This window comes from Cygnus olor, chromosome 17 (assembly GCF_009769625.2).
Source record: "Cygnus olor isolate bCygOlo1 chromosome 17, bCygOlo1.pri.v2, whole genome shotgun sequence".
NCBI classification, from domain to species: Eukaryota; Metazoa; Chordata; class Aves; order Anseriformes; family Anatidae; genus Cygnus; species Cygnus olor.
In genome coordinates this window covers 14,425,576-14,452,131 of record NC_049185.1, presented here as the reverse complement: position 1 = coordinate 14,452,131, position 26,556 = coordinate 14,425,576, and the positions used below count along the sequence as shown (strand labels likewise).

General features: G+C 57.8%; 1 protein-coding gene across 1 annotated transcript in view; it reads right to left on the bottom strand.

Moving 5' to 3' along the window:
* The window catches only part of MYO18B (myosin XVIIIB), a 61,458-nt gene that overhangs the window by 15,055 nt on the left and 19,847 nt on the right, over nt 1-26,556 (bottom strand). Inside the window, exons 18-38 of the mRNA XM_040577584.1 lie at nt 26,315-26,498; nt 25,497-25,662; nt 25,127-25,236; nt 22,511-22,576; nt 20,911-21,039; nt 20,485-20,628; nt 19,459-19,548; nt 17,717-17,836; nt 17,510-17,618; nt 16,978-17,102; nt 16,168-16,322; nt 15,942-16,065; nt 15,285-15,485; nt 15,055-15,165; nt 13,913-14,017; nt 11,204-11,353; nt 7,208-7,321; nt 6,826-6,942; nt 6,053-6,136; nt 4,839-4,976; nt 4,078-4,263 (exon numbers count right to left, since the gene is read on the bottom strand). Coding sequence (XP_040433518.1) covers nt 4,078-4,263; nt 4,839-4,976; nt 6,053-6,136; nt 6,826-6,942; nt 7,208-7,321; nt 11,204-11,353; nt 13,913-14,017; nt 15,055-15,165; nt 15,285-15,485; nt 15,942-16,065; nt 16,168-16,322; nt 16,978-17,102; nt 17,510-17,618; nt 17,717-17,836; nt 19,459-19,548; nt 20,485-20,628; nt 20,911-21,039; nt 22,511-22,576; nt 25,127-25,236; nt 25,497-25,662; nt 26,315-26,498 — 2,728 coding nt within the window. The remainder of the gene's footprint in view (nt 1-4,077; nt 4,264-4,838; nt 4,977-6,052; nt 6,137-6,825; nt 6,943-7,207; nt 7,322-11,203; nt 11,354-13,912; nt 14,018-15,054; nt 15,166-15,284; nt 15,486-15,941; nt 16,066-16,167; nt 16,323-16,977; nt 17,103-17,509; nt 17,619-17,716; nt 17,837-19,458; nt 19,549-20,484; nt 20,629-20,910; nt 21,040-22,510; nt 22,577-25,126; nt 25,237-25,496; nt 25,663-26,314; nt 26,499-26,556) is intronic.

The window sequence follows — 26,556 nt, the reverse complement described above, 5'->3', positions numbered from 1 at the left end:
ATCCCTGCAAAAAAGTTTCCCAAACCTCCTCTCTCAAGGATTTCTTTTCCATCTAATTTTGTCTCAGAGGCATTTGAAGATAAGTTAAAAAGAGATGAGCAACAACAGCAGTGAAATATTTATGGGGCCGTGAAGGATGCCGAGCCAGGCACCACTGAGCAGCAGGCGCCGCGTCCTCGCCGCCTGTATTTGTGTTTGTGGTTCTGCTGTCACAACACAACCTTTGTGAGCTCCCATCCACCTGAAGTGTAATCTAATTAGCCCAATTTAGATGGCTGCTATCTGAATAATTTAGCATACACCTGCAGTGTTCATCAATCATTATTATTTTTAATTAAGTAATTAACTTTCAGGTTTTCGGAAAGTTTGATGCGACAAGATTTCCGCGGCCGCGGTCTCAAGTGGGACGGGGTGCGCGGCTCTTCCTGCACCCAGCCACCAGCAGCACCTGTAAGTGCTGTTAGCAGCCGCAACTGCCGATGGTTTCCTGGACAATTTACTGCTTTAATGGCAAAACAGAAATCGCACGCCTGCTGCACGACACAGCTAATTAGCACGCACGGCAGAGCTCTCACCCCTCCATCACCCAACCTCACCTTGAGGGGCCGGCTCCCTTTGATAATCTCATTGTCACACTTAGCCAAAGAGTTCAGCACTTAAAGAAAAGAGCAGCGCTGCGAGACCCACAGGGTCTGGGGGCTGCCGGAGGCCCCGCTGAGAGCTGTGGGTTTGTCTTGGGGGGAGGCAGTGTTCTCAGCTGCTATCACAAACAGCTCCTATTTCCCTTCCCAGCTTTACTGGAAATGCCAAAAAAAATCTAAAAAATAATGCAAAGGTTGCAAATAAAAAAATCATAAATATCAGGCTCTACTGTGCTTCACCACGCTGGATTGCGTGGCGATAGCAGGGCTGCAATTACAACGGATATCTCCCATCAAAGGAAGCATAAAAAGATTATTTACACTGGGACTCTCACCTTCAAAAAGACGAACCAAAACCCCATGCAAAGAATATTTTAACACCTGTACTTTGATTTTCAGTAAAAGTAGTTAATTATTATGCTGATGAATTTCACAGCTTCATTAAAGACACCTGACTTTAAGAAGAGTATGGGGGCAGCCCCTCCAGCTCCGGTGCTGTCTCCAGGGCATTGAAGCCGCTGAGCACCATGCCCAGCACCCAGCACCAGGCACCCAGCACCACCCTGCCCAAGTCCCAGCCGCAGCAAGGGCAGCTGGTGCCTGTGCCAGCCCCTGCCCTGTCCTTCCCTACACCGCACAAGGCAGCTCACCAGGAGGCTCGTATCAGGAAAAGCACAAATGCGTGTGCATTCGTGATGAGCAGAGAGAGCAGGGTTTGTTTTTACGCTCCCCAGGACTTGGAAATCCATCCCCTGCTCCTTGCCATGGCTCAGGCTCTGCCACAGCCCGAGGGTCCAGCAGCTGGGCGCAGCCGTGCGCGCTCCGGGTGTCAGCACAGCAGCTGAGAGACGAGGAGCTGTTGCAGGCTCAGATCCAGGCTGTGTAGGAAGAGGAGGTACAGCTCCACGGGAGAAATTCAGGACATGCAACTGAAGCAAAGATGGAGACAACCGGGGCCAAGTACTACCCCCTCCATTAGGAAACATGCATCCCTCCCTGCGATGGCACAGGGCTTGGAAAGTGTTCAAAACCCATTCTTCCTACAAAATTCATAAGGCAGAGCCATCTGCCTGGCAGCCAGCTCTCCAGCTCCCATCCCTGTGCTGTGTTTTCCCTGCTGTCTGTGAATGCCGGGAGCACGAGGCAGCTTCTGCCTCCCAACTGCCCAAAGTGGGTCAAAATCAAGGAAGGAATGGGAACGGCTGTCCTGAACCCAGCCGAAGGCGCAGGGGTGGTGGGACAGCAACAGTCCTTGTGGTAATAGGGTTTAACATGCCTCCACCTCTGATAAATATGAGCCATTGGAATAAAAAGCTTATGTACAGGCATCAGTTCTTGGGACCTGGGAAGCAAGACCAGCTCCTAATCCCATCAGAGTAACAAATGCATCCCGCCGGGTGTTTCTTAAGCCCTGGTAGTGCCTGGCAAGTGCATAACCTCACAACTGGTTATTTAAATAAAAAAATCGTTAGGTACAGACCACGACTTAAGCAATGTTAAGTGAATAATTCATGCAGTATCTATAATAGATGGGGGATTTAGCAGGAGCAGAGCTGTAAGTAGCTCTCTACGAACTATTGATGCTCCCTGCCTGGCACGGCTGCAATCACAGCTCTCTGCGATGCTTTACGGGACTGCTGGTAGGAGCACGGTCGGAGCAATGCCTCCGCTGCCGGGAGTGTTGTGGGGCCACCAGAGCAGCCAGGGCTGGCCCGAGGCATCCCCAGGACCTCCTCTCCTGCAGGACTTGCTCAGCTCCCTCCTCCTACAGCCAATGCCGGCAACCCCAATTGCCTGCCTGGCTGGGTTCAGTCAGCCCCCTGTTTGCCCCTGAGTGTGTCTGTGGGCTTCTGTGCCATGCTCCTGGGAGGTCCCACAGATTCCCTGCAAACTTCAGCTGGGAGGACAGAAGCATAAGATGACCAAGCATCTTGCTGCACCCGTCATCTACATCCCCATGCAAAACATTCCGAAAGTCTCTAAAGATATATGCACAAATACAAAAACTCAGTGACAAGAATCCCCCTGTATCCTAACGGACAGCACATCTGTTTCAAAACACCGTGTGTCTACCAGAGCTGCGATGAACACGCAGCGATCGGCGCAGCTGAAGCCCCGTCTCTCGCTCGGCACGAGGAGAGGCAGCAGCAGCAGCAACCCCAGCCCCAGGGCTGCACATGGGGCAGCAAAACCCAGCCCGCAGCACAGGCAGCAGCGAGCAAAGCCTCTTGTTTTAAAATCTGCAGCTCAGAAGAGCGTGGCTGGCCGCAAAAGCCAGCAGCAGGGCTCCCTCGGTGCCCGGGGAGGAGGGGGTCTCCAGCAGGTCGGGCTCAGGCTGGCAGAGCAGGGACAAAGCCCGTTTGCAGCGTGCACAGCAGCCGTGGAGTAATTCGCACTGAAGCAGCGCTCCCTTCAGAAAGGCTCGCAGCCTCAGGGTGAAATAAATGGTGAGCTCTCCTTGATTGTTAAATAAAAGATTATTGATAAAATAACTGCTTCTAATGCGGCTGTCTCGCTAGCAGAAATGCAATATCTTTCAATTACTGCTTGGAAGCAAGACTTTCCTTTTGTTTACTGAAAAATACCAACATGAAAAGAGCTGCCGGGTGAGGACCGCACAGTGAAGGTGAAGCTATTTTTGCCGCACTCCCGGTCTGCTTGGGGCTTTGCGCGGGCAGAGCAGGCTCACTGTTTGTCCGCGCTGCCTGGCGCTGGCTCGCCGTGCAGAGCAGCGCAGCAGGGCTGGGCACGCCGAGGGGCACTGCCCCGTGCCAGGCGCTCCCCCCGCTGCAGCTCTCGCCCAGAAAAGCAGCGGGAGCTGCAGGAAGGCGAGCTGGCAGCGAGCGGCGAGCTGGGGACGTGGAGTGGATTTCCGGCACGCCAAGGCTTTGCCAAGAAGGGAGTCGGGGGTAACCTGGACGTCTGCTCGGCATTTGCTAGAGCTGAGCAGGCGAAGCAGTTTCCCTCTTGGAACAAAACAGAGGGCAGAGAGACTGCCCAGCCCTGCCTGCCCAGCTGGGGAGAAATGGAAAGCGAGGAGCCACACTAACAGCTTTGGTTCGATGCTTCAGGGCTGCGGGGGATGAGAAGCAATCCTCTGCTCCTGCGGTGAGCACCGGAGCTCCCCAGCTCCACTCACCACAGCCCAGACCTGGCTTGCTCTGCATCCCTTGGAGGGTTGGGACCATCCCTTCCACAGCTCCCTGACCTCCCAGGGGAGCAGGGATGGGAGGACACCACTCGCTCTCCAGCAGCACATGGAGACGTGCATGGCCCGGGTTTTCCTGAGCCCCCATCCCAGAGCAGCCAAGCTGGGCAAGCCCTGGGCTGGGCGGTGCAGGAGGGCAGGGGGCTGAGGAGGGCCTGCAAAGTGAAGGCTGCCTGAAACTGTGCATTGTTGGCAGGACAAAGGGCCCGTGGTTTAGCACCCCCTTACCAGTTCCACGCGCCGGCGGCTGGACTCCAGCTCCCTCTGCACCAGCTCGTTCATGTCCGCCTTCATCTCCTCCATCCTCCTCTGGTAGTACTTGGTGCTCTCCTTCTCCCGTGCCTCCGACTCGGCTGCCTTCTCCAGCTCCTCGCCCATCTTTATGATGCTGTCCCGCAAGCGCAGCACCAGCACCTGGGGAGGCAGCACGGGGTAGGACCAGGGAGATGCAGGTGAGGAGTCAGGAAGCTCTCCGAGAGCACACAGCAATGTGGGGAGCGCTCCCTGCCCGACCCTGATGCCGGTCTGGGGCACCGGAGCCATTTCCTTCACCCCGAGTTTGTTTGGGCAGCGCAACCCGGGGAAGAAGCGACAGCAAAACCATCTCCTGGGGTGCCAGCAGCCACGCTGACTTATGGGCACAGCGAAGTATTTGGATGGAGCCTGATGCCCTGGGGTCCAGCTGGTGCTCAGGGCAGGGGGTGGCTGTCAGGAGGGTGCTGGGATGGCGTCCGGAGGCAGGGGCCGTATTCTCCTCCAGGTGTTTATAGCACTGGACCAGTGCTGCTTTTTAATAAACACCACAACAGGTATGAATAATGACAGCAGCATGAAACCTGTGGACTCTGCAAGCACAGAGCACGGAGCCAAGACCCCACCTGTGAGCACCGCCCTGTCCCCTCGCCCCTACCCGGGTGCAGAGCGGGCAGTGTCACCGCATCCACCTCTCGTGCTAAACCGTGTCCCCGGGGCCCCGCGCCCAGCCGTACCTCGAAGCGCTTCATCTGCACGGCCTGGCAGTCCAGGCGGCTCTCCAGGTCGCGGATGTGGGCCTCCTGCCGGCTGATGACCGCGCGCTCGGCCGGGCGCTGCTCCAAGCGCGCTGCGCTCGCCTGCGCCGCCCGCAGCTGGGGGGACACGCGTCAAAAGTGCCCCTGCCAGCAGCGTGCCCGTCCCCTCCCCTCGCCGTTACCTGCACCGAGACCTCTGCGGCCACCCCAGCTCCCCTCTAAATACAAAATGAACGCACGGGGCCTGGCGTGCGCTGCCAGGCACGTCCGGAAAATATTGCCTGAAGCTCCCTGAAGGATTCCCTTGTGCTCGTACGGTGCTATAAATGCATGACACTAGCATGTACTTTTGAAAGAAAAATGTTCCAGCAGGATGGCGCTCGTCTGGGTTTCTTTTGCTTTTCTCTTCTCAGCAAATTCTTTGAGGACAGCAGGCATAAAAAAAATCACAATTTATGTGCAAAGCTGCCTGCACTGAGTTTTTTCTTCAGCCGTTACACCGAGATCTTCTAGGCAAGCTGCTCTCCTTTTAGCAGCCCTGGAACAAGCTTGGTTCAGATTTTATATTTGACCTAGAACCAGGGGAATTTGTCATCTGTTATCTGGCCTATCTTCACAGCACAATACTCTCCGCCTCGGAGTGAGCGAGTGCTGTCTCCGATTCCCGGGCAGCTTAGCCACGCTCCAATAAAGCACTTAACTTAATGGGATTACTCATGCGTTTAAAATTAATGCGTGCACTCCAGGACAGCGGGGCAGCCGCAGCGGTGAGGCAGAGCGGCACCCAACCACGCAGCCCCAGGGACTGCCCCGGCCAGAAGCCCGCTTCTCCCCCAGCCCCACGGAGGAACTGAAGCTCTCCACAGGGGAAAACCTTCTTCACCCCCAGGCAGTGGCTGGCAGAGCCCTGCAGCCCCAGCACATGTGGCGTGCCCCAACCCCAGGGGTGCAGCAGTGCAGCAGGCAGGCAGCGGCTCCTGCACCTTGCAGCTCCCGAGGGCACGCACAGGGCATTAGCAAGAGAAGAGGAACCGGCCTGTTTCACAGAGGAGAAATTGCTTTGTGACACCTCGGTGGAGGCTTGGTCTGACTACGGACATGGAGATGGCATCCCACTGCCTGGTGCCGTGCAGCTCGCTGGGCGCAGGGATCTCGCTGCTGAGCTCAGCGCAGGACAGCTGGGGAGGAATTACCTTCTCCTGGAGGCTCTGCTTTTCCTTCTTTGCGTCCTCCACCTGCGTCTGTAGCTCTTGGATCTGAGCGATATCTGTTGCAGACTGGGGAAACAGAGAGCCTGGTGGTGGAAGCAGCCCACAGGCACCCGAGGTGTGTGGCTTTGCAGGCGCGCTCGTGCCAGCTCCCCGGCAGGGGCTGCCTCTTCCTGCACAGCACTGACCGAATGCAACTTCGCTCATTTTCAGAGCAAATACTGCAGGTCAGGCCAGAACCCTCTTGTCAAGCTCATTTCTGCCCTCAGGGTGCTTCCAGACCCCGTTTCCCAGCTCCGTAACAACACTGCAGGGTACCAGGCTGTGCACTGTCAGTCTTGCCAGCCTGACCCAACAGCTGCCCTGCCAGGAGCCTTGGGGTCCCTCCGCTCCACTTACAATCCTTTGGGAGAGCCTGCCCTAGTCTGAGCATTATGCAGAGAGCCACAGGGCTGTCTGTCAGCACTTTTTAGGCTCTGCATGAGAAAACGGTGAAGAAAGAATAGAAAAGGATCCAGAGAGCGATGCTCCAGGATTTCCTGGCTATTGAAACCATAGCCAAGCCACCTCTTGAACGAAGAGTCAAAACGGGGGTGAGAGGAGATAGGGCTGTGAGCCATCCCTTCCTCTCACCCCAGCATCTGGTTCCTGAAGCCCCCACCCTAGGCATCCACAGGGACTGGCAGTTGCTTTGAGCCACGCTGCAGGATTTTCCCTGCCAAGGAGGTGCCCCCCCCCCCCCCCACTGCAGCTCCTACCTGTGCGATCAGGGCCTTGTGCTTCGCCATGAGCTCGTTCAGATCTTCCTGGTCCTCGTCGACACGCCGCAGGAGGTCGGCTCTCTCGTGCTGCAGCTGGGACAGCTGCTCGTCCGCCTGCGGGAGCAGAGCGGCGCCTCGTGTCGTGGTGGGGACCCACCTCACGGCACGCCCCACCGGGGGTCCACGGCACCCCCTGCCCAGCTCTCACAACCCGGTAGAGCTGCAGGGGGAGACGAAGGGATGCTGCGCGCTTTTAGCCCTTTTATCCACCCATTAAGGGGCCCGGGGGCTCTTCACCAAAGCGACGGGGTGATTTGGGGATTATTGCTATCAAGCATCCCACAGAGGTGGAACCGTGCCGCTGCCCTGCCCCACGCACCAGGGTCTTGTTTCTGCTGAGGGTCTCCAGCTCCGCGTGCAGGTTCTCCAGCTGCAGGGCTGTCGCCTGCTGTGACCTCTGGGCCTCCGCACACCTCGCTTCGCTCTCTTCCAGCTGTGGCAAAAAGAGGGAGGCGATGATTGCACGAGCGCACGGTGCCTGCAGAAACCCCGCCTGTTTGCACTGCACCCCCAGAGCGTGTCCCATGCTTGCATACGCCAGAACTCAGCCCTTTAAAATCTGCACTGCTGTTCAGACCGTCTGGTTCTGTTTTACAATGAAAACTTTCCCCAGGCAGCAGCCGCAGTGCTGCAAGATGAGAGCTCCCCGCATGCCCGGCCGCATGCAGGCGCCCTTCCTGCCGGGTGCTGGAGCACACACCGCACACCCCCTCCACCTTGGCGGGGTAGAGCTGGGATCATTAATTTGCAAAATTATGTGAATTACATGTAATTCCTGATTAGAGCAATTCACGATTTGGAGTTTTCAAATGGGCTTTTCACATAGCACAAATTGCATTTGCAAATACACATGAAATATCACATTTATAAATGCTAATTTGCTCTCGGTTTTTATAGCTCAGCCGTTAAAACTACAATGCTCTTAAGTGGGCTGGAAACATCTGGAAGATGCAGCATCATCCCCCAAACACACCGCTGAGATGGAGGAACTTACGTGGGTTGTACCTGAACATGAAGTTCCTTCCCTTGCTCACTCAGGTTTCCTTTGTTTATCAGAAAGGAAACTAAAACCCTCCACCTGCTGCTTGTTTCCCCTGCCTGTTCCCCATTTGTTCAGGGAATGCAGGGCTCAAGTGCAGGTGAGGACGCTGCCTCAGTTCGGGCATTTTAAGCCATTTGCTCAGGAAATGTTTCACCTGCCTTTTGCTATTCCCTCCCTTAAAAAAAAAAAAAAAAGTGAAAAAAAAAAAGTGGGGGATTATGAAGTTCTGGAGCAATCCTCAGTTCACTTCCCTCAACAGTCTGGGGTGAGACACACTTGGAGAAGTTAAGCAGGTAATTTGCTTCCTCAGAGCTCAATCTGCAGAGGAAATTGAGGTCACTTTTCCCTTCAAGCCACTGAATCTCCTTGCCTAACAGCACCAGGGAGGGCTCCGGATCACTGCGATGCAGCGACAGGACCGCTCTGCCCCTCCTCACGCAGCACCCTGCCCGCAGCCCCGACCTCCTGGGAGGGGAACCAGGCAGAGCCTCGCTCATCGTCCCTGGGCCAGGGCGACACGGGCAGGCAGCGACCACCCCGCCACCCCGGGGTGCACAGACCGTCCGCAACACAAGGCTCTGGCACGGGGGCTTTGAGCAGCTGGAATCCTGCAGAGTGGCTGTTGGAAATTGCCCCCGTGTCTGGACTCAGCCCACTTGGTTGGGTTGCCCAGGCAGGCCATTCACAGAGCCGCTCCTGCAGGGACACGCGGCGTGTTCCCCACTCGCCCCCCCCCCCCCCCAGCTGAAGAAGAGTCTTTGTATTTTGGATGAAGCTCGGGAGGCAGGGACTGAAATTACCCAAGCAACAGCTTCTAGGAGACGTTAACAGTCAGAGATTTCCAGGGAATGATAGCTTGTGCCACAAAAGGAGCCCCGAGGACAACAGCAGCACCTGCCCCGAGCTCCCCTCCTGCAGGAATTTCATTCATTCATTCACATCTTGCACACACGTGTCCTGCAGCACTCTGCCCTCGAGCTCGCCACGGGAAGACCAGAAACCACCAGCAGCATGGCACTAAGTGCTTCAGCAAACAGAAACACCTGAGATTGTGCCCTGTGTCACCACGTGGTGAGCACAGGGAAATCCTGCGGCGTGGGACAGCAGGCGCATCGCAGCCCCCCGGCACACCGAGCTCCCCGTGCCGCCAGGCGCTCAGCTCACACGGCAGCTCTGTGTCCAGGGACTTCCCACATTTTTCCAGCTTTTCCCTGGACCTGGTCATTCCCCTGCCCTGATTCTACAAATGCGCCAGACAGTTTAATCAGAGGGATTCATCTCTGGACCTCCCATTAAATTCCAGCTTCTCTTTCACTTCGTGCAATGGAATTTTCCCACTTGGGAAGAATAAACTGAAACTCTCCCCAAAATGCATAATGTATGAATGGATGAACAACATTAGTTTGTTGTGCTACACCATCTGTTAAATACCTGCGTAAAATGGATGCTTCAGACTTATTAAGAAACAATGCTCTACTTTCAGACCATATGGATTTTGATTAACGGAAATGTAGCATTTTAGCGACATTTCCATTCTTGCAGAGCTTTGTGGGCTGGTGGTAGGACGTATCGGATTCTGAGAACCTCATCATGAATGCCATTAGGAAGCATTTAAATGTAAGGGACGGCATAATCATGAGGGACTTTTAATGCATGCAGAGCCTCGGCGTTGGCAGCACAGCAGACATGAGATGCTCCCGATACTGAGGCTCTCCTCCACGCTCCTCAAACACGCGAGGCAGCGGGGCAGGTGCCGCCAGGAGGTGACAGTACACAGCCTGCAGCAGCAGACAGGAGCCAGGTCCCGCAGCTGGTGAAGCCCACGTGGGGGCCAGCAATGCCCACGGAGCTGGAGCTGGCAGCAGGAGGGTGTCCTTGGCACCAGCCAGCCCTGGTGCTGGGTGCTGCACTGGGTCAGAGGGTGACAAATCGCCCAGCTGAGGGCACAGGGGAGGGCAAGGCAGGGGCTGTGCGTCATCTCCGGCTCTGGAGTGGGATTCAGGAAGTACTGAGGGCTTCATTGTTAAGCGGAGTACTAGAATGGGCAAAACAGCTCAATAGTGTCTGAGAGAGAACTCGTGAGTTCAACCAAGGGACGTGCCCTGGTCGTGGCCACCCCCTGCCCCAGCCGCCCCAGTCAGCAGCACAGGCGTGAGCAAGGCAGCAGCCACGGCGCCGAGCTCACCTTCCACGTCTCCCCAGCGCAGGTGGGAACAGCTGCTGCTCACAGCTGTTATTTATGCAGAACTATTATCTCAATTATATTTGTGTGTTGTTGGAATCGCTCATGCCTCCCGATTAGTTTGTTTCCAGGGGTAATGCACAATGGAGATTAATTGCCGTGCGGTTTCAGAGGACTGGCGTCAGTAGCTCAGCCCTGGCGCTCTGCACGTGCCAGCCCGGGGCCGGCGAGCGCCGCCTGCCCTTCCGTCACCGAGGGCACGAGGACTTCTGTGCCACCTCCTCCCGGGCTGCACCACAGCCGTCTGTCTGTCCGTCCTGCGCAGGGCACAGCAGTGCCCACCCTGCTCACCCCAGCTCCAGCACCAGCATGGGACCCGCAGTGTCCACGCTTAAAGCCTGGCACAGGAGCCGCAGTCCCTGCTCTGGCAGCTTGTGCCTCCTTACAGCCATTTCTATGGCAACACGTCCTGCAAACAGGGCCTCCGGATCGCGGTATGAGAAGACAGAAAGCATGCTGAACAGAAGGTAATTAACAGGGCTGCCTAAGAAAAAGAAAAAATACTTAACCGCTGTTGGCTTAATTACAGAGCAGTGCGCCCTGCAAGATGGCCCTGGTGGCACAAGGGGCACTCCTCGTGCTAGCACAGAGCGTGCACAGCACCACAGGTCGCTGCTCGCCTGCACTGCTGTGGCCCCGAGACCCGTGGGTCTCTCTTGCAGCTTCACTTGGGTCGAGGTACAAAAGTGACATCCCTGGTGGGGCCAGGGCTGCCGTGAGCACCAGCTCTGCGCTGCTCGCCAAGGAGGCGAAGGACAGCGCGGGGCAGCCCTGACCAAGGGCTGGGGCCACTTTGCTGCCTCTCCGCACCTTTTCCATAGTGGAACTGGTGAAAGCCAGCAGGAGGGGTCATGCTCACTCTGCACAGCCCCCAGCCCACGGCACCTGCACGCTCAGCTTGGCATTCGGACGGCATCCCTACGCGGTACACAGGCTTCGGTCAAACACCGCCTGCGGCACCGCGGGGACGTGCCCAGGGGACGGTGATGATCGCGTGCCCTGGTGCCTCTGGAAGCCTCCCTGGTGCCTACCTGCCTGTGCAGCCGCTCCAGCTCGGCAGCGCTGGCGGCACCGGGCTCCGTGGGGGCGGCCAGCAGCAGCTGCGCATCGGCCAGCAGCGCGCGCGTCCGGCGCAGGTCCCGCCGCAGCCGCTTCTCCACGTCGAGGTCGCGGTGGCCGATCTGGAGGGAGAGGAGCAGCCTGAGGGCGCGCCCTGAGGTGCCAGGGCTTCAGTCCCCAGCCAGAGCCACCCTCAGGCCCACCCCACGTAATAAAACTTCCAAAAGCACCAACTCGGGAACCAGGAAGGATTTGAGTAATCCATTTTGCAAGAAGATATTAAATATCTACGAGCAAATGGGGCAGTTTTCCATCTTTATCAAATAACACTTAAATACAAGGAAGAAAATAAATTATGCCATCACCAAAACTGTCAGGTTGCAGGAAAACACCTCATTTTTTCTACCAGAAAGCTGTTCCTCTGAAGACGTTTGCTTGCCCCATCCTCCAAGAGCTGCATGTCCCTACAGAGCCCGTCTCGCCAGTCCCCAGAGCACCAGCGCCCTGTCCCCACAGCCACCGAGCGCTGTCACCAGGACTCTTCATGTGGCCAGGCTACGGTGGCAGCAGCCCGAGCTGTGGCTGTGCTGGGAGCACAGCCGGCATCAGGATTGCACCATGGCCGCTCCTCCCACCCCATGGCCCCAGCAGCCCCAGATTTGGAGGGGGAAGACCCCAGAGTGTGCTGAGAGCTGCTGCAGGGAAAGGTGAAAGTCCTTGCATGAGGGAAACAGAGAGAAAAAAAACCTGCGACTACGGGGAAAATGGTAGGTGGGAGAAACAATGACGAAGGCATGAGGAAGTCAGCCCACAGGGGAAGGGGAAAAAAAACAACACAAAATGCTGGTGAGGAAGGCTTCATCAGGAATTATTTACACATCGCTAATGCAAAGCATCTGGAGCCTCCGTCAGCCGCGGAGGTGCGTAACCGATGCTGCAGCCTTCAGTGGGGGAGGCAGCGGCTCCTTGTGCCTGCATCTCCAGCAGTGCCAGCAGAAAATAACTGCTGGGTTATTTCAGAGGCTCATCACCCGGCAATGCAGTGTCACTGCATCACTTGGAAGCCGTTTAAAGAAGGAAAGTAGGAAGCACCTTAAAAAAAAACCCTCCACGTTCCCCCCTCAAACAGAGAGCAACCATGGTTACAAGGATAAAAGAATTAGAAAAACACCAAACAAGCAAGGACGTGGTTTCAGTGCTTGATTTCAGACTAATTGAATTGTGGGAGCATTTTCCATTTACTCTCTTTTCCACAGCTCCTCTCGTTTCAGACCTGTTCTCCTATTTTATGTTCACTGCCTAAAATTAATTGTGCGGATTTGACCTTGCAGCCTGTTTCCGAGCTGGCTGGCATTTGCAGAAACCCGCAATCGTTGACATCTCCATTTCCTTAATTAGTTTTCTGGGACAGCATTTTTTTTTCCCTTTTTAATAAACTGCTCTGAAGCATACTGTCCGCCGTAAGTCAGGCAGTATTTATAATAACACTACAGCAGAGCAGATTTGCTTTTATCCCTGCCATCCCTACAGACCATATCTTGGATGCCGTTCAGCATCATTTTCTGCATAGCTCAGTGTCTGCTGCCATTGCAGGCGATGGATTTTGTATCGTAAATGGGCACAGCAGGCACCCCAGCCTCTGCCTCGGCCTGCCACCATTCCAGCCTGCTGCTTTTTGAAGTTATAAGGCAGGGGTTTAACCCAATAGCTGCTTTCCGGGTGCTGGTTATATTCCACATACACTCCAGCAACACCCAGGGTTTCTCTTCCCCATCCCTCGGGAGCATGAGTGCCCTTTGCAGGACGTGGGGGGGCTGCAGGGGCAGCGATGTGGATGTCCTGAGCCCCACACTCCGCTCCAGCTTCCCATCGCACAACCCTGCTTCCTCTTCACCCAGCTCAGTTTTGCTCTACCGAGCAAGAGAAACGCGTTGCACTGAGCAGTAGCAATAATGCGCCCTGCTTTCATGCTGCAAGATTTATTCCTGCACTTCCCAAAACATTTTACAAGCTCAGAATCAGTGGGACGTTACGGCTGGGCCCCGTCACACCGCGTGCTGTCTGTGGGGAGCACCCTGCTCGTTTCGGTGTCGCAGAGCTCCCTGTTCCCCCTGTTTAATGAACGCCTGCAGGCGCCAGGCTCAGTGGCACCCAGCCCACTTGTGCCAACGGCTGGTGGACGCAGTGTTTCATCACTCCGGCTCCACACAACCAGCTCCTCCTCTGCATGTGCAACGTGGATCGCGACACGGCACAGAGAGGGGACACCAGCACGAAACCAGCCCCATGGAGCACCTGCGGGGGCAGGAGCAGCGAGAGGGCAGCACTGACCATGTCCCTGTCCCCAACCGTGCCCCTGTGCTGTCCCCAAATGCTTCCAGCCCTGCTGCTCAGCAATGCCCAAGCTGATAAATGCTGTTCGATGGAGCCGCGTTCGGTTCCTTGCTTTCTAATTTAACGTGCAGCAGCTGTGCGCGCTTTTGCCATTACATTCACTTCAATCACTGCCACGGACACATTAGAGAGTGAAAAAGGATTTGTTCAACAAATGTGTCTGGGGCAGAATTCCTCTGCAAATAACAGAATCTGATAAACTGTTTCTCTGGGCAGATGGAGCTGCTCCAGCGCCAGTTCTGCTTAGTTTGACCCTCGTGAAAGCACCAGCCTGGCCTCGTCCTTACCTGCTCACACAGGGTGCTGACCAGCCCTTCCAGGTCCTGCTTCTCATGCAGCACCGTCTGCTTCTCCTCGTACTCCTGCTCCAACTGCATCTCCAGCTGGCGGAGCTGTGCGGGGAGAGGGCCCCAGGCTCAGTCAGAGCTGGCCATGGGCCCTGCTCCAAAACAGCACGCAGAAAGGGAATGGAAGCAGGCTGCTGAACGGTGACTGCTCTCCAGAGAGTCTCGGCCATTTACTCGTTTGGAAAATAATAGTCAGGCCACGCAGGGTAAGGCAGAGGAAGGGTGAGCGACACCCTATCAGCCAAGAGCAGCCCCAAGGGCTCCCCCTCTCCCTTAATGACGCTGGCAATAACTTGCCCCCTGCACAGGGCGATTGAAAAGTCTGAGGGTAAGGGCAGAGGCAACCCCGGAGAGGAGCCCTGTGCAATGCACGCTTGAGAGCAGCCTGGAGCTTCAGGAAAAGCTGAAGGGGGGCAGGGGTAAGCATTGGAACCGCAGCGAGGGCAGTGCCACGCAGACAAGGGGCAATCGCAGCCAGTTGCAGCCCCATGCAGCAGCACGGCCCCGCCAGGCCTCGGGGCTGGTGACACCTACGTGCTCACAGGAGCAGGAGCAGAGATTGCCTCATTTGCCTCCCGACTTGTTCTGCCTGCCTAGAATAGCAAGTGCAAAACCCCACGGACTGCTTCATTAAGCCTCAGCAATGTTAATTCGCTATCGACAGCCAGGTATGCCCCAGGCCTAATGGGAACTGGCTGCTACCATGCAGCACGGCAGCCCTGAACCAAACACCCTGGGGATTTCGGAGAAATCAGAATGCATGTTTGCAAGCCGCTGAACTAGCAGCTTTCTCAGACCTTGTCAAAAGGGTATTTTCTGTTCATTACCACAGAACACAAAACTCTGGCTGTCTGCGGGAGGTGCCCTTGGAGTGACGCTGGTGTTGCTTACGGGGAACGTGGTGCCTGCATGCGCTGCATCCCACGGGGCCCCGCAGCGTCCCCAGCATAGGGGATCCCGGCTGCCCCAGCCCCTGGTTCTGCATACCGGGCTGTGACCTGGGCTGGTGCCGTGCTGGGAAAGCAGCAATCACCACTCACCTGGGAGGAAGGAGCCCCCCGTGCCCCCCAGCACCGACCTACCCTCCTTTGGCAGGACTGCCGCACGTCCTCCAGCTCCTCGTCCTTGTCCTCCAGCTCCTTCTGGTGGATCTGCTTCATCCGCTCTATCTCCAGTTCCAGCCGCTGGTGGAGCTGAAAGGCCCAAAGGCGAGCACACCCGTGGTCACTCCCCACTCCGGAGCTCTGACTTGACCCACCCATGTGGGAAGGAACGTCCTGGGCACACCAAGCCCGGGTAGGGGCCGCGTTACCTGCTCCAGGTGATCGACGGCGGCCGTTTGCCGCTCCAGCTCCTTCTGCTGCTCGGCGGCGCTGGCCTCCAGGTCCCAGAGCTGCTGCCGGAGCGCGGGCACGGCGCGGGCGTCCGGGGCGCCGGGGGCGCTGAGCTCCTGCAGCCGGCCGGCCAGCTGTGCCGCCCGCTGCTCCAGGCTGGCCCCCTCCGCCTGCTTCTGCTGCTCGGGGGCAGAGAGGGGCTCAGCACACGGCGGGGGCTCACACATGCACCACTCTCAAAACCCTGACCATTTCCAACTGCGGCATCAGGAACAGCCCGGCCAGCAGCGGGCAGCCCCGACCTCACCAGCTCTCTACGGAACCCCTTCCCTTTCCGTTTTGCTCCTGATGCCATTTTCCTCACCCCTGGGCTGCGACCTGTGCTGCCTGGGGTGGCCTGACAGCCCCCCAGCCCCGTGGGATGGGGCTTGTAAGACATGACAGCCTCCCCTTCTAGCAGAGGATAATGTTATTTGAATACATCAGGTACCTCCTATAGCTGTGCTAAAAGAAACCAGAGTCACGCTGCTGGGTTTGTGTCTAATTGCCTCTACTGTAATTACAAAGAGGATGGCGTTGCTCTGCGAGCTGCTCCTGGACTGGGATGCGAAGCAAGTGGGCCATCTCCCGCTTACCTCCAAGCTCTGCTGAAGCTTGCCCATCTCCCACCTGAGGGAGGAGTTCTCCTGGGTCACCTTCTCACGGAGACTCCTCTCAAACGCAGACTCCCCCAGGGCCTGGGCCAGCTGCAGGTCGAACCTGGGTGCAGAAGCGCACATCACCTCTGCGCGATGCTACGCCGCCCCCCACCACCACCCCCGGCCCTTCCACGCTCCCCCCTCCCCTTCCCACCGGCCTTACTTCTTCTGCCGCTTCTCCAGCTCATGGTTGCGGCTCTGCTGGCTCTCGGCGACCGCCCGCGCGTCCTCCAGCTCGCAGGCCAGCCGCCTGCAGCGCCGCTGCAGCTGCTGCGCTGCTGCCCGGGCCACCCCGCACGCCGCCTGTGCCTCGCCCAGCTGCAGGCAGAGGTGCGTGAGTGACACAGGGGTCCTGGGGCTGGCACTGCCACCAGAGCCTGGGGACTCAGCAGAACTGGATCTGGACCCCCCCCCACCCCAGGGCACCCCCTCCCCGGGCAGCCGTTTTGAAGTGAAGCGCTCCCGTGCAGAAGGGGAGCTTCCCCTAGGGGTTGGCGTCGTGCGCGGGGCAGGGAGATGCAGAGCTCTTGCAAGTCAGGGAGCAGGGTCATTAAGGAATGACTTTAAATAAGCAAAATCTTGCATTAATGGAGCCTGTAATTCCAAACTAACTATCTGAAAGCAAATGGGTTGTTTTGCTTTGCCCGAGATCCTAAGGCTGGACTGCTTCTCTTATTACTTTTTAATGTAGCATGAACAATACTCATTTCTTTATTTTACCCTTACGGGATCCCAGGCACTGCTCAGGGAAGCACACTGCCTTTTTGTCTCCTCATTGCAAAGCTCAGGACTTTCCATCTCTTTACACTAACAGCTCTTTGTGCGACAGGTCATGCAAACACAACCCCACCCCGTACCCAGGAGCTGCATCAGCATCAGGACCCGTGGCCGAGCCCCTCCACACCCGGCTCAGCAGCAGCCCTGCTCCGAGGCATGACCCCGAGAGCCCCGGGGCCGGCCGGGCAGCACTTGCCTTTTGCTCGAGCCCCGTCCGGGCGCTGAGCTCGGCGCCCAGCCGCTCCTCCAGCTGCGCCAGCCTCTTCTGGAGGAAGGCGATCTCGGTCTGCGCGCAGTCAAACCGCACGTGCCACGCGTCCTCTGCAAACACAGCTCAGGGCTGAGCGTGGCTCCCATGGGGCACAAAAAGGGCTCCAAGAGCTCTGCCTTCTGCACCCAGGGCTGCCCCAACTCGTGGAACATGCACCCCATCCCAGCCCAGCCCAGCCCAGCCCAGCCTCCCCATCACTCCCATAAGTGCTTTAAACACTGAGCTGCTGGGAGCACTGGGCACGCACCAGCAGCTCCCATAGGCAGAAACCCTGCCTGCCCCGCCATCCACACCCATGAAAGGGCCGTGCAAGGGCACGAGGGTGCTGAACATGGGAGCAGGGCTGCCCAGGGGACCCAACCTCCACCTTCTCTGCTGCCCCACTGGGGTGGCAGCGCTGACCCCGTGGCTCTGGCTGGCCCCCTGAAGCATGCATGGCCCCAGACGGATGCCCTACCTCCTTCAGAGCCACTGATCTTCATCTCACGCAACTGCACCAGCTGCTGAGCCTCCTCCAGCTGCTTCTGCACTGACTCCAGTTTCTTCTGCACTTGGTCGTGCTTGCTCTGGGGAAGGCCGGGGAAGGAGGGAGCAGCTCAGCCCCCTCCTGGGGCACTCGGGCAGAGCAACGCTGTGCCAGGACCATGGTGCTGGGGTCTCCTACCTGCAGCTCCTGCAGCTCCCGAGCCCCCCGCAGCCTCTCCGCCCGTTCCCCGTCCAACACCTGGCAGGCGACATCGCCCTTGTGCCGCTCATCCGACAGCTCCATCGTCAGGTCGATGATCTGAGGGGGAAACGATGTTGGGCTGGGCAGCACCAGGCACACCGCCTGGGAGGCAGCCGCTGCCCACCGACCCAGCATCCTGAAAGCTCTCACTTGGCAGCTGCCTCTCCTCTGGGGAGATGGGAGATGGGGAGACGGCGTGCACCCTGTCCAGTGCCACCCGTGTGAACCCAGCCCTGCCATCGGACGAGGAAAGAGCAAGTGCCAACAAAGGGTGCTCAGCGCTGTGCTGCGCTGCCTGCGCTGCCTGCACTAAGCTGTCTGCACTGCCCTGCCTGCATGGCTCACCAGATTTTTGCACTGTTCTAGCTGATTAACGTTAAATTTCGCTCGAAACAAAAAGCACGCGAATAAAAGAGTGAATTATTAATCGGAAGGACGAACTGCACTTTCTGCAAGCAGCCGTGAGCACGGCCTGCCCCGCTAGCCCAGCTCTGTGTGTCCATGCCTGAGAGGGGCTGCAGAGGGGCAGGGCAGCGGGAAGCCCGCAGGCTTCAACTGCTTTTTCCACATCTAACAGCATTTTAAGGCACTTCAAAATGCAGGCACGCTACACAAGCTCTCCAGAGGTCCAACAAGTTTAATTTGGGTAAGTACACACAACAGGCTTGCTTTCCCTGGGGAGCTGGTGTTTTCTAGGTCTGTCACAAAGCGTTAGCCTCCCATGGCAGTCCCAGCCCCAAGGGTGCAATTGCATCTCTAACACAGAGCAAAAGAGAAATCATCTTTAGCCACTTCCCCTTGAAGAAGAGGGTACTCTGTGAGGGCTGTTGGTATTGCTAAGCAGAGCATTGCACCTCAGATCAGAGAAACAAGTAAATCCAAAGGGGACCAAGGCTGTTACGCTGCAGTGTAATCTGAGACACGCAGGATGTTTCTCCCGCACACTTTCCCCTCATTATCAGCATTCGTCCCATTGAACAAAGCCACTTCTGGTGGCTGCAGAGGTTACCAAGACTGCTGCCTGGAGAGCATAATGAGAATGTGGTACATCTGAGCGTGATTTCCTATTCTAATTATAGCCTTTTGTCAGCAGAAGGGATGACATTTGCACGGCCGCTCCTCGGGCTCCGATGCCTGCGGCTGCGCCAGGTGCCGAGGGTTCCCCCAGGACACGCTGGTATGGGGCCCGGGTGCAGTGGGGGGGGGTGGCAGCTCCTGATCACATCTTGCACTGCTCCCCCTGCTGCAGCCCCACGGCCCTCGGCTGCAGAAGTATTAAAAAGCAGCCACTGAGCAACTTCTGCAGTCGCGAGGAGCGAGGAACGCCGCTGCGCCAGGAACGGCCACCCCGTCTCCGCCAGGAGCTGCTGGCTTCATGCGTGGACAAACCAGCGCCTTTCACGTGTGTTGCCGGATGAAATCCATGGCTGCATAATGTTTTTGTCAACTAGAAACAAAAAAGAGCTCTTCACGGAGCACTAAGGCATGCCCAGAGCCACCATGGCACCAGCTGAGGGCCGACAACCCAGTGTTGGGAAGCCCAGCCTGCAGCGCTTCCCTGAGCCACACGGACAGCAGCAGCATTTGGCACCTGCGTCCTTGGTCATATTCATCCTGATAAGTCTTAATTTCCAATGCCAGCAAGCTGGGCTGCTGCAGAGGACCGTCTCAGGCTCTACCTTGCTTTCCAGCTTCTCCGTGTTCTGCCTGAGCTCGCTGCAGGACTGCTCCGATTTCTCCAGCTTTCTTCTGAGCGCCGCCAGCTCCTCCTAGGTAAGATTGCAAGGAAACACACACTGAGAGCTCCAGCAGCCTCAGTTCAGTTATAAATGTCTTGTTTTCTGTTAAAAATAAGTGGGAGAGACATAGCTGCCTTATTAAGAAAATTTACCAGGCAGCTTTGAAGGCTGCACACTGCAAATCGCTGGGACTACAGCTTCTGACATGAATTTCATTGGAGGGAATGTCAGCTTTGGTCTACGTACAGAGCACATTTCATGAGAAAGGAGCCAACCACAAAAGCTTGGACAGACATCCAAACGTCTGAATCTTGCTCATCAAGTGCTCCTGCGGCCCTGGCAGGCTATCAGAGGGAGCAACTGCAAAGGCGCAGCGTTCTCTGTGATTCCTTTTCAGGCAGTCCGGCTGTAACCACCGAGGTCGCTGCTCACGGCAGCGCTGCCCTGCTTTGATGGCCAGGGCTGTGCAGAGATGGGATAAACCCGAGGTGAGCGGGCAGTGGGGCCTGGGGGCTACCAGCTGGGTTTGGAGAGAGGAGCAAAGATCTGGGCAGCGTTTACTTTGAGCTAGCCTGAAAATATCTTGGTAAAGCTTCCCTAAGACCAGAGGAGGAGCAGGATGTCAGTGAAGACGGGCTAAGAATTCAGCATGGTGCAACGTGAGCAAGGTTTGAACGGTGACGTTCCTGGGCCCTCAGATGCCCGTGGAGGTCTCCCAGCACCAGTTCCATCCCAGGTGGAAGCAGGCACAGCTCTGGTGATAGCACAGAGCACAGTCCCCTGCCTCAAGTTTGGGTGCTCAGCTCATCCATCACCTCCAGGAGCTCAGCCCAGCAGACCCAGCCCCAGTAAGCTCTCCAAGAGCACGAGGCAGAGCTCCTAAAGCACCCCACCCGACCCTGTCCCATCCGCCCCATCCTGTCCCGTCCCCTCCCTTTCCATCCCATCCCGCTGCGTGGTGCTTACTTCTTTTGCCCGGAGCTGCTCCTCCGCCACGCTGACGCTGAGCAAGGGCCGCACGCGGCTCAGCAGCTGCCACCAGGGCCAGTGCCTGACCGCCTGGAAGAGCGCCAGGTTCTTGTGGATGCAGCGGGCAGCGAGGCGCTGGACCTGCGGGGGGACACAACTGGCAGTGACCCCCCTGAGCCACAGCAGGCGCAGGGAAGGGCCAGGCTGGGGCACGGGCTGCAGAGGGCAGGGACGGGGGGTTTGGCATCCTAAGGGAGAGCATCAGGGCAGGTACTGTGCAAAGGAGCAGCCTGCTCCGCTCCGAGGGCTGTGCCCAGCCCCACCGGGATGCTCTGGGCCGTGTCACAGCAGCACTGCCCGCATGCAGTGGCCCAAGCCTGGGTTTCGGTGGGCACAGGGTGTGACAGCCCAGGGGATGGATACCTTCAGCCTCTTGAACTTCTGGCGGCTGAGGAAGCCCTTGCAAGCGGCCTGGAGGAGGATTATCTTCTGGGCTATCAGCTTGTCGCGCTGCTTCTCCAGCCTGGGCATCACCCCCGCCTTCAGGAACACCTAACAGCAAGCAGAGGACGTTGTGCACACCCGGAGGGGCTCCGAGACCCCCGCAGGCAGCAGCCGTGCTTCTGGCTGACCCCAGGCAGCCGAGACCTGCAGGAGACCGAGGGTCCTCGGGCCAGCAGAGACCAGAGGGCACAACCTCAGCACCGGTGCAGAGCACAGGGCTGGGGGACCTGGCTGCCCAGCACCCTTCAGGATTGGCCCCTGCTGTGTGCACACTGGCACTTGCTCTCTCCGTCCCTGCCTCTTCTCTGCCCTCCTTTGACATCAGCATCAAGCACTGCAAGATGCTGCAAGTCCCTGAAGCTTTTCCTTTGGGACACGGCACTTTTCCCACATGCTGCGTTGGTGACATCGGTTCCTCTGCTGCAATGCCGTTCCCAACAGCGTACACATGTGCACACAGATAATAGCAAAGATGACGGTGTACAATGGGAAAAACAAAACGAGCCACGTCATTTTCTCCGTCTGAACTTGTTGGAAACACATCGTAAACAACGCAGATTTGCTGATGCCATTGAATTTAGTCCGCTACAGATCTCCCAGAGCCTAAGACGTTTCTTGGTCGTTGCCTGGCGAAGCTCTCGGGGTGTGGGACCAGCCACTTCCAAACACTGTGAGCCATTTGCATAATGCAGCTTCAATAAAAAATGAACTGCATTTGTGAACCTGGTGGCACACCTAAAGAGCTGCATTTTAAAGATGCCAAATTGAATCAAAGAACAATCCCAAGGAAGCTCACTTTCTTGAGATAATGCTATGATTGCTTCACTACCTATTTGATTGTCTCATTAATGTCTGTATTAACTTCACAAGCCAGTGAGTTTTAGAAGCTAGTACAAAATCAATGCTCAAAGTGATGGCAAAACCAACTTCTATATAACAAGATGTGACTGGAGCTGCTATCGTGCTATTGATTAAGTACAAGGGTTTCACAGAAGAGATAATTGCAAACTGCACTGTGTAGGATAAAAGCAAGTTATTTTGCTCCACAGAACTGTTTCATGAATTCCTTCTTTATAGACTCCAAGAGCTGAAGGCAAGCATGCATACAAAATTAATTTTTCTCTGAGATTATCAATTTTAAGTTCAAACACCGTTGCTGTGACAACTCCTGCACCTGCAGCTGCCCAGTTTTAACCCCAACCCACCAAAGACCACGAGCTGCCCAAGCCCCGTTTACTTCCGTGAGACATCAGAGGTAGTTAGGTACTGAAATGCCAGGAGGGGCTGGATTTTGGGAACCAGGCACACCATTTACCTAGGGTAATGCCATCAAATTAGGAGCCTCCCGCTCCGTTTTTTTGGCAGGGCTTTGTTTCCCAGCCCACCGGGGCATGGTGGGAAGCACGGAGCAGCTTTTTCTCCACCTCGGGAGGCTGCAGGTAGCCGGCAGCGCCTGGCCCAGGGCTGGCTGCGCTGCACGACCTGACAGCGAGGGAGAAGGAGCTCATAGCCACCGTACCTGGCTGCGTCCTATCGCCACGCTTTTCTTCTCCAGATCCAGCGCCTGGAAGAGCTCCTCTATGGCCTGTGGGGAAGGAGCACGTCACGGAGCTGCACGCAAGCACCCTGTCCCGCAGCAGGCTGCACGGCCCCATCCATGGGTCAGGGGTGAGAGCCTTGCCTGGGGCCGGCGGTGCTGCAAGCCATTCCCAGGCATCTCCCAGGGCTGGAGGAGCCATTTGGGGCACGGCACCGACCCACAGGGGCAGCAGGTCCTGCTGTCACTGGGGCCCAGAGCATCCACTCTCACCTCTCCGCCCTGCACACCCGCCCAGAGCCACGGAGCCCCCAAAGGGCTGCAGGAGGGCGTCCTGCCCCGAGGGATTTCGGCAGCATGGGCACAGAGCTGTGCTGCTGCTGCGAGTTTTCCCTCCTGCCCCTTTCACTGCAGGCCTGCCAGCAGAGCACACGCCAGGGTCTGGGGGGCACGCAGGGGCTTTTCTGATCCTTCGGAGAAGCCTGCACTCATCACGCTGAGCTTCAGACTGACGCAGGGAAGCAGCAGCCAGAAGTACCACACGCTTCCCCAGGGCAACAAACACTTTCCGGACAAATGAATGATTTGAAAGCCACGGAGCTACAGGAACTGTAACAAGATCCTCAGCTAACACTTTGCTCCGTACAACATCCTCCAGCTGCCTCGCGCGTCTCCACAAAGCACAAACCCGCGTGAGGAACGTCTCGGAGGGCTGCTTGGCGCCAGCAGGCACGGCCCTGGGGCACCTCGCTGCGGCAGAAACCACCCCCAGCCCTCACCAGTTGCACTGGGTGAGGTGAGGATGCAGCACACGAGTGCACAGGGCTCGGAGCACCACGATGTGTGTGCTGGAGGCAGGGGAGCACCAGCACCACGGCTGGGTCCTGCTCCAGTGCTGGGCCCTCACACTGCAGCCATCCCTCGGGCCCCAGCAGCTGAGCTAGCACAGTTTAATGGGAAGCACTCTCCAGCTGGCAAAACCTCATGGCAGCTACTTCCAGAGAGGGTGGGATTTTCCAGATGCCCTGCTAACACGCTGCTGACGAGGCCCCCTCTGCCTTCTTGCCGTGTTTAATAACAATATTGACCTTTTCCAACTGTCAAACTCGTCTTATTAAATCCTGAGGTCTTTACTGAATTTGCACACGCTCTCTGGCAGTTTGCACAACAGAGCATGTGTCCATGTATAATTCATCTCCTCTCAGCTCTGCCTGGCGCTCAGCACTCAGCAGCTCACCCGGAGGTTGTTACAGGGCAGGGTCAGTTCTCCCAAGATTTTGCTACAAGTCTGTTATGGAACTCGTAAATCTGGCAGATCTTCCCCTTCATTCCTGAGCTACTTTGACTTTCAGGCTTCATAGGCAGCAAGGAGCCACCCCGAGCTAGTACACGTAGCCAGGTGATGCCCAGTCCCCTGGGAATCTCATGCGCCCCAAGCTCCGTTGTGTCCCTGGGGATAATGCCCAGCTTGTCCTCATCCTTCCATTGATGGGGAACCAGGGTGAGGGAAGGAGTGCAGCTGTACAGGGCCATTGAAATACACTCATCCTGCCCTCTGCACATGCCTCTAGTCCCACAGCTCTTGCCCTGCCCTGCAAAATAAAATCTACCAGGCACGCAGCCAGGGCAGGAGACGACCAAGGCACCCACCAGCCCTGAGCCAGCAGGATTTTCAAAGCTGTTTGCTCCTGAGTATTAAAAAGAAGCAATAATAGGCTTCATTTCCAGGCTGATTTCTCCAAATCCTCTCTACGGTGCAATAACCCTGGCAAATGCAGCCCACGCTAGGAATGATTACTGCTGCTGCAGAAACACGGCCCTAGGGGGGAGCAATGCCCGGACCGAGAGCAGAGCGAGCAGAGCGCTGCTGCCAGCCGGCCTGGCCGGGGGGCTCACACCCCCTGGCTGCAGGCACACGTGGGCAGGGTGCTGGGGAGCAGGGAGCTCGTCCACCCCACAGCCCCCTCGCTGCCCCCTGCCCACAGAGCTCAGTCCTGGCCGCAGGCAGCCCTGGCAGCCTGCAGCCGAACACACGGGCTGGCTCCGCGCGTTCCCGGACCTCAAGGCCATTTCCCAGCAGCATGGCAAAAGCTGGCAACCTGCCCCGAGCCTCGCCAAAGGTGGCTTTTCTCCATCCCCAGCTCCTGGGGACAGTCTCACAGGTAAGAACCCCCTGGTGTGCTCTGACAGCCCTGTGAGCAAAGCTCTGCAGCTGGCAGCTCCCCAGCAGCTCCAGGTGTGTGTCCCCATCCCGGCGGGTCCTGCAGCGCTGGCTGGGGACTAAAGGAGCAGCACCCACGGCTGTTGGGAGGGCCGGAGCCCAGCAGACCTGTAGACCCGACAGCCCCAACAGCAGCCCAAGGAACAATATCAGCCCCAAGGAGTGGCTGAGCCAGGCAGGGAACTGCGAAACAGCTCCTGCCCCAGGGCCGGGAGACACTGCCCTGACCCATCTCGCCTGGAGAGCGCTGGGAGCTCCAGTCATCACTCCTGAGGGCAGAGAGAGCCCTGACTGCACCGGGGAGGGCTCAGAGAGCTCCAGCTCCAGCAGAGCCCAGGATGGGGATCTCAGCCCCATGCCCCAGGCCCAGGACGCACCTTGCTCTCATCCGGCACCTCGTAGGCAGACGTGTGCTTCTTCATGACGGCCGGAGCCAGCACCTGGAAGCGCCGTCGGAACTGGGTCAGGAGCATGCGGTCCGCGTACCCTGGGGACAGGCAGACACTGCTGGGGGGGATGCACGAGCCGGGGGAGGTTTGCAGGGTTGGCGAGGGAATGAGCTGCAGGGGCTCTGCGGCACGCCGTGCGCACAGCAAACGGGGTGCACCCGGTGGGGACCGGGAGCTGCCCTGAGCACAGCAAAACCCCGAGCAGAGGCAGCAGGAGAAGTGCCGGAGATGTGCTTGAGGGAGCACAAATATGGGATCTGATGAAGCGTGCCCCGCACGGAGCAGGACAGGGCCGTACCGGTGCGGCGGAGGCGCAGGGCGTCCAGGAGCTGGGTGCCCCCCAGCTGGGCTCGCAGGGACGGCATGTCCAGGGCTGCCGGGTCCCCCCCCTCCACTGCTGCTCCTGGGACAAGGCAGTGGACGAAGTGCAGCTGGGACCGCCGCAGCAGGCTGGTGAGCGCGTCCTGGGGGACAAGCAGAGGTCAGTGGGGCTGGGGGGGCGCAGGGCGAAGGGGCAGCACGTGTGTCGGTGGGTGATTGCTCCTGTGCACCCGCTGCAGGGTGTCCGGGCATCTCAGGGAGTTATCCTCAGTGCCAAAAGTCGTGTGCGTCCTGGGAGCAGCAGCTCCAGACACAGATGTGAGCCCGAGCTGCAGGACACAGAGGCTGAGTGGGACCCTTCCTCCCGATGTCTCAAGTTTTCGGCTGATGGGCCACAAAAAGTTACTAAATGGCCTAATTGCTGCCAGGGTTGGGGTTTTCCAGGCAGAGCCAGGACACTCGAGAGAGAGTTTAGGCACCCAGTTATGGCTGCAATCAACAGGAGGCTGGTGTGACCTGCCCGCCTGAGCCCTTAACAGGATTAACCAGCGGCACAGCAAGGTGTGCGTGTAATCTGCTTTACGATTCGTTTCCCTCGGACGCTCTCCCTGGGCAGCAGCAGTGCTGGGGGGCTCGCTGGCCACCCGAGACCAGGGCAGCACCCCTGGCCAAGAGCCCTGCAGGGCACGGGGCTCCTGGCACGGGGCTCCCCCCGCTCCCTGGGTGTTCGGGTCTCAGTGCAGCAATGACCCCAACCCCCCCATAATCACCGTGGTGCCCCCGTACCCCACTCACCGCCTGCAGCTTGAGCTGGGCGCACACCGACCTCTTCCTCACGGCCGCCAAGCTGCTGGCGAAGGTCTTCCTGATGCAGGCGCTGCGCTGCAGGGCCGCCTGCGAGCATCCCTCCAGCCCCGCCACGGCACGGCAGCCCCGGGGCGCCCGGCGGCGCGGCAGGACCAGCTCCTGCACCGCGCTTCTGGGGGGGCAAGCGAGGAGAGAAGGTGGTGGGGCTGCAGCGGGGCCACGCACGGGGC